Source organism: Penaeus chinensis, chromosome 27 (genome assembly GCF_019202785.1).
Source record: "Penaeus chinensis breed Huanghai No. 1 chromosome 27, ASM1920278v2, whole genome shotgun sequence".
Lineage (NCBI taxonomy): Eukaryota > Metazoa > Arthropoda > Malacostraca > Decapoda > Penaeidae > Penaeus > Penaeus chinensis.
In genome coordinates, this window is record NC_061845.1 from 17,169,666 (window position 1) to 17,176,876 (window position 7,211).

The following is a 7,211-nucleotide window of genomic DNA, read 5'->3' on the forward strand; positions in this document are numbered from 1 at the left end:
TTTTGTCTGTTTTTGTGTCTATATTGTTGAGTTATTTATTGATTTTTCTTGCCTGTAAATGAGTTATCTCAAAAGTATTGTTTTATGTGGTACTTGATTTTTTTTTGCATGGTTTGACATGCAATGTTTTCTTTGCTACTACATGCTTAATACTTGCACACAGAAATTCTGGGCTAGCTAGACAAGGCTGTTGCTGTTGCATCAGGAAGCTTATGTGAATGTTATATAAAGAAACTTAATTATAATGGGAAAGCATCAGCTAAAACACAGATTAAAAGAATTGTAGTGATTAACATAATTTAACATTCGTTTCAGCACAAACCTCATTAGGTGCGTAAATACAACTCTTGTGCATGAAATACTTATGTACCTCTGCAAGTGCATGTTTAGTTAACACCCCTCTTGCCTTCTATTGCATGGTGTCTGTTACTCTAACATTAAGATTATCATTTCTTGCATCAACCCTTTCATGATTCTCCAGACTAGGAAAATGATTGGTTGGATGACATCATTTCCACGTAAATATTTTGTTTGTTATAATCCTCTTTTCAAAACTCTTTATATATACCCTTATACTTTTCCTCATTCTAAATGAAAATTAGAAATGTCCATTTGCATTTTTAAATCACTGTTACCAGTTACTCTCATTTTACTCTTTGTATTTTCTCTATTGGTTTTCTTCCTCATCAGCTCTAGTGTCTCATACTTTTAAAAGGGAAGTAAGAAGAGAGAAAATATACTTTAGTGAGGTTGTCTCAGAGATTTCTGCTTTAGGGGGATAAGTAATTGCAACTTGCATTAGAAAGCATTTTTTTTGTTTCTTTCACTGAAGAGGCAGTTTCTCTCTGACAGCTTTGGAATGGCCAGTTTTAATTTGCTAGATTTACCATATTTAGTGTGTGTACTGATACATGATAAGTAAAATATTATCATCATCAGTCACCTTCTAGTTTGGTGATGTTGACAATATGTTTATATTGTAAATAAAATTTGTAAACTTTGTTTTGATTGTTAAGACAGCTGAAGACTTCGCTTATTACGATACATATTTCTTCCCAACTCTTAGAGCATGCTGTCCAATGTGCTCTCAATATTACCGTAATATAATCTTCTACTGCTGTGGCGGAGCTGCAATCCTCGGCCTCCTGGCAGTCCTCACTCTTCTGCCTGCCAAAATAGGTGACCGCTCAAAAGGTAAGTTGCCAGTCCAAGGTTCAAGTGTTGGTTCAGTTTCTTCACATTATAGGGAAGTGAGTAAAACTAACAACAACAAAAGTGTATTTGGCATGGAGGATTGACTGTTTATTCATAGATGAATGAATGGTTTGAATGTGTGTGATATGAGGAGTCCTGTTAGGTGTTCCTCATTAGGCTGTATGTTTAATTTTAGAGATTTGTCTATTTTTAGATATTTATAAGTGTATTTTTGATATTGATATTCAGTTAAGTATTAGTAACTTGAAATGAATGATTGAAGAATGGTGTATTTTCACTATTTCTGGGTTGATGAAGATAAATACATATGTTTTTGAGAACTTGGCTACTATAAATACTCATAGTGTATATGTTCTATAATTGATTTCCATCCCTCCTTAACCCAATGCCTGCTGGGGAAAATGGATAAAAAATGGGGAAAATGCTGTGCTCATTTTCTATATTTTTGTGAAATGTCTCTGCACATAGATGGCTCTGCTAGAGCTTAGCCACAAAGGAGTCAATTAGTAAACCTTGTGACCTTACGTGATTTGAATAGGTGGGAAATAGGTATTTTTTACTAGTGCTATGAATATCGATGGTGTTATTTTTATTATAAACATTATAATTACTATAATTTTATAAACATTAGTAACAGCAAAATAAGATAACGTAAAAGATTTTCCTAAATCAAGGAAAGGGTAAACGGGCGAGACAGGCAGTACTCGTAACTGGCTCATTGGTGACTTAGTACAAGTGTAGCCATCTATGTGTAAAAACAATCCAACAAGTAACTCGCAGTGGGCATAGCACGTATGCACACATCATGCCCGTTGGCATTGGGTTAATTCTAAATACAGTATAAAAAATATGTAAATATGGATTCTCTTTATGCACTGCAACAGGAAACTCAGCCACACCCATAGCCAACTCAAGCAGTAGAGACACAGAGGAAAACGCTGAGGGGAATGCACCTGCTTGCATCAATGCAGACATGAGCACAGTAGCGTGTGTAGGGCCTGCAGTCAGTACAATGGCAGCAGCTGGAGTTGGACCAGGAATGGGTGTTTGTGGTGACAGCACTTCCTCAGCACAAGGTGAAGGTGTGTAGTAGTTATGGATAGTAGCTTGAAATTATTAAGTTATGGCTTCAACTAACCCCCTTTTATGAGCTTGCTGTAGTGGTGGTAGTTTTAAACTTTATTAACCAAAGTGCTTCATGCTGTACTGTACTGCTGTACAGTGCAGTTCCAGGCCAAGTCATGTGAAATACTGTTGAATGCTTATCACCTTCTATGTTGTCTCTAGTTGGTAAAGCTTGGGCTGAATGGGCCTTTACTACAGATCCAGTCTTCTGACAGGTAAGGATTCAGAAAAAACATCATCGAACACTAAGGATGCACCCATAGAGAAAAGTCCTTGTGCCAAAGTTAGCACAATAGCATGTGTAGGGCCTGCCATTAGCAAGATGTCAGCTGCAGGGGTTGGGCCTGGCATGAGTGCTTGTGGTAATAAAGTGACTGCTGCGGCGGGAGGTGGAGGTTTGTTGCCTAAATCTTATGCATTATTGAAAAAAAAAAATCATGATTAATGACACAGTTCCATTAATGTAGATTACCATATTTGTTGAGACATTGTGATGTGTGCATCTTAATGATAAGCCTTTGCTTGCAATATTTTGTTATTGTGATCTTTATACTTTGTTGTAGTTAAAATTGAATGCCTACTAATACTTTGTTTTTTTAATCCTCTCTTTGATGAATTCTAGTAATTTTCACTAGTTTGTATGCATCTATGGACATTTCATTAATTGATGTTAAACTTTCCCTTGCAGAATACACAGCTGTCCCAAACTCAATTGTGAGGGTTAGAGTGCGAACACACTCAGTAAGCAGCGATGAAAGTGATAATGTCTCCAGAGCTTAAGGAACTTATTTAATATGAATATGCTCGACACTGTGATGAATTTCATAATTGTACTTTAAGAATGTGATCAATATCATGAGTAGATAAAATGAAATATATTTTGGCATATATTTGTACTTCAGTCATCCCCTGCTTAATGTCTGCCACTGTTGATTTGCACTATGTCTGGGCTATCTAGCAAAATCATGTTCTATGGCTTCCAGATGCATTGCAAATTGTGCTGTTTGCACTACTACAGTCATAACCATGTCATGAAACACTTCACTTGCTCATAGGTTTCAAAGATAGCAGTAAGGTGTTGATTTGAGTTACATTCTTTATCAATATGACATGGTCTTTGCAAAATGATCAAGCCCAGAACATATTGGAACTTTAAGTGGGGGATTCCTGTATTAGCACATGCCAGTGTGTTGTACATGGATACTGTAATGGATGGGAACAAAGTGTTCTACCCGTATATCCCAGTATCTTGTTGTTTTGTGAGGAAGATTTTTTTATCCTGTACAAGAGACTGTATAACTTTTATTATATTTGATGAGATATATTTTTATAATGAAAGTGTTTCAGGGTATTTTAGGCACTTTACTTATTGAGAATGTTATCTCACAGTCCAATTATTCCTTCTGTGCAGTAGTAGGACTTTGGACCAATTAATATTAAAATCTCAAAGGTTGAGAGTTATAGTGGTAATGGTAATGATTGAGATTGATCAGTTACTTGTATTCAAATTTTGCTCTGTACTGCTGTTATTGTTTTTTCTTTTTGGGGGGGAGGCACAAATTGACTCATTTGTGAACTCCAATTATTGGGATAGTATTGAGCATATGGATTCAGCTGCCAGGGAAAAGAAAATGCAGTAGTCTCACTTGTCATGAAGTTCTGAAAATACTACCCAGTTTTTAAAGACTGTTATCACCAAATTCTTTATGATAATTTTGTTTTAGAATGAATTTAAAGGGCAGACTTTAATGTGTGAAATAACTTGTATTTCATGATATCCAGTATATTTTGCTTTACAGACATTTGTACAGATGTGCTTTTTACCCTTTGAGAGCCATGCTCAGATATTTCCAAATAAAGCTTTTTATGGTACCAGCTTGTTTTTGGGCATTGTGGAAAAAGGGCTTATGGTGCCAGCCGCTTGGGAAATAGACTGCATGCTAAATTTATAAAAAGAAATTGCTGATGAATAATAGAAGTGAGATGGGTTTTATGCCCTTTGTTTGTTTTTTTAATAATTACTGGTCTCTTGCTTGATGTGATCTCTAGCATTACAAAGGTAGAAACAGAAACCTTGCTTTTCAGATTGATATTATTTTTTTTTTCCCCCTTCATATCTTACTCCTTTTCCTCTTCTTCATGCTTAAAAATATATGTAGACACCTTTTTTATAATATATGATATGAATGAAATTTATAACTTAATATATAAAAGGATAAAGAATATGTAATCTAATATATTGAATATGATTTTATGAGCATTTAGATATGATAAAGAAGTGAAAGTCTTTCATGTAATGTATGATAATTTATAGATAGTTATTTTCAATTTATTAGTTGATCTGATTAACCTCTTTGCAACAAGTAATAAAATTATAAATATAGCTGTGCCATTCTGCGTCATTTGCATGTGAAAAAAGGATTCAGCTGTCCTTTAACCTCCCCCTGTCTTCCACCCCACTAGTTGCTGTGGTTTATTTATTTTGTGATAAATGATCTAGACAAATTATTGTACCGTGGATTCTAGGTGTGATAGGGATATGTGGAGATTTACCTGCAGTTTATTCCCGATGGTGCTGCGTGGTTGTGTTTTATCTGTATTTTTATAGACTTGTATTTTTCTGTTATTTTTAAGGGATTTTGATATTCGTAGATGCAGAGAGATATTTTTCACACTGGTCAGATTGTATAGACATTGTGGGTTGACTGTGATATTTTGCAAGTTACAGAAAAAACTGGAATTCCTGTAGTATTGTAGATTGTGAGATTATGGGATCTGTTTACGAAATTCATATTGGAATTATGATGATTTTGAACAAAGGATCAGTGGTTGTATTGATGTCTGTTACTTAATCTTCAGTCTTATATGATACATACAATAGGTTATTCAATTACTATAATCATTTTCTGTGTCTGTTAAGTAAGTGTGTGCTTGTATGTGTGCATGTACAAATGTGTGTGAGAGCGAGAGAGTGAGCAAGAGAGTGAGCACGAGATGAGCGAGAGAGTGAGCGAGAGAGTGAGCGAGGGAGTGACTGAGTGATTGAGTGAGTACAAGTGTGCGTGCGTGGGTGAATGTGTATGTTTAAACCAAGTTGCTCATGTAACCATGTTATGGAGTGTGATTATTCTAGATGATTAGAAAAAAATGATACATTGAGTACAAAGTCTGTCATGATGGTGGCTTGCATAAATGTATGAAAAAGTTTTGATGGGATGTAAATTTCCACTGTATGAGTATGCTCTCTTTATAGAGGGAAAACTTATAGTTTATTACTCTTTCACTTGATAACTAAGCAGGTGATATGTGGTTGACAAAAAATCACTTTATCCACAATATGAAAAGAAGTTATTTGAGTAGTAAACTTAATGACTGGCTTAAATATATTCCTCTAGTAAATAGGCCAAGCCATTTCTTAACTTTGAAATTATACGCCTGTGATTACTATAGGAATAAAAGAGTTGTATTAGCATAATATAACAGGATTTGAATTTTCTGTGGAGAGATGTAAGAGTAAATAGAGTGATATCAGCTTATATGCAAATCTATTATTTTTAGGAAATTACACTTATATTCCTTAAGGACTTTTGGGTTATCCAAAGAATGCTTTTAATTTCAGAAGTGAAAAATTGCAAAAAGTCCTTACATTCTTCTGGTTGTTAAGTATAGCTTTGTAATGAGAAGAAAAAACAATTAGATTATACTTATTTTTTTTAATGCTTTTATTACTTCCTGCACAAACATTGTTTTTTATATATACTCTAATGTGTATGTATATGAATTCAAGATTTCTCTACACTTCTTTTTTTACAAAGAATAATAAATGATATTTATCAAATTAAAATTATATTGAGCGATAGATTTTTGTTTCATTTCATGCTTATTTCCTGACTTTCTAGACGAGGTGAGATTCCTTCATGATTTGGATTTCGAAACAAATGATTATAATTGGTAAATCTGATTGTCTTTCATTCTGCTTGGATGAGAAGACATTATAGGGACTGTGTGTACTGCTTAAATTAAACTTTACATACAATATTTAGTTGATTAAAAATGTTCCTGACACTAAAAGCTTTACTGTAAAAAAGCAATAAGGTATGTATCGGCTCATAATTTGCATTGTACCAAAATGAGGAATGGAATGTTTAAAGAGAAAGTGTAAATTGCAGAGGAATTAGTTCCAATTTAACTCGATCCTGTATGCAGACACGTACTATTGAATTCCTATCAGATTTATGCTAAAGTAACTAATAATGTATAATAGAATACTGTACAACCAATAAGCATGAAAATCATGATGAAATCAAAGATGTCCCAAATAAAAAGTGGTTAGCTAGAATATTTCTATGTACAATTTAATAGTCAGCATTACATAATTATATATTTTTTAATAATGTTATATGTATGATTCCTGGGACCTCACTAGGATGGTGCTATGTTTGTCGACATAGGCACTGCATGAGTACATGGTGCCAGGGTAATAGGGCCAGACAATTTACATGCAAAAATCCGGGTAGGAGACAGGCAGGGCAAGAGGAACAAACACTGCTTGAAAATTCATCAAGGAGTTTAGTGTGTGTATTCCTGTGTGTCTGAGACAAACCTATTTTTTTCTGATTTAAGAGGGATGAGAAGACATTGAAACTGTCTAGTTATGTTTTTCTGAACCGTGATCATTGCGACAAATGTAGAAAAGGTATAACTGTGACTGAATATCTTCTCAATGTAAGAGATGTATTTAAACGCTTTAGATTATATCTTCTTCGTCAGAGATACATTTATTTCTGAGGAAGATCGAAATCGGTCCAATACTTCTCTTGTACTATAAAGATATTCATTCCCATATATCTTTTTTATATCTCTATTTCCAA

General features: G+C 34.2%; 1 protein-coding gene across 7 annotated transcripts in view; it reads left to right on the forward strand.

Annotated features, from left to right (window-relative positions):
• LOC125039440 (major facilitator superfamily domain-containing protein 12-like) overlaps positions 1-6,199 on the forward strand; it is a 15,648-nt gene extending 9,449 nt beyond the window's left edge. For 4 of the 7 annotated variants that reach the window (XM_047633369.1, XM_047633368.1, XM_047633370.1 and 1 more), the window contains exons 9-13: positions 316-330; positions 1,067-1,194; positions 2,100-2,297; positions 2,556-2,735; positions 3,029-6,199. In XM_047633369.1, coding sequence (XP_047489325.1) covers positions 316-330; positions 1,067-1,194; positions 2,100-2,297; positions 2,556-2,735; positions 3,029-3,120 — 613 coding nt within the window. In that variant the 3' untranslated portion in view covers positions 3,121-6,199. The remainder of the gene's footprint in view (positions 1-315; positions 331-1,066; positions 1,195-2,099; positions 2,298-2,555; positions 2,736-3,028) is intronic. The other 3 variants (XM_047633371.1, XM_047633374.1, XM_047633372.1) reach the window with 3 other exon arrangements.
• The last annotated feature ends 1,012 nt before the right edge of the window (positions 6,200-7,211 follow it).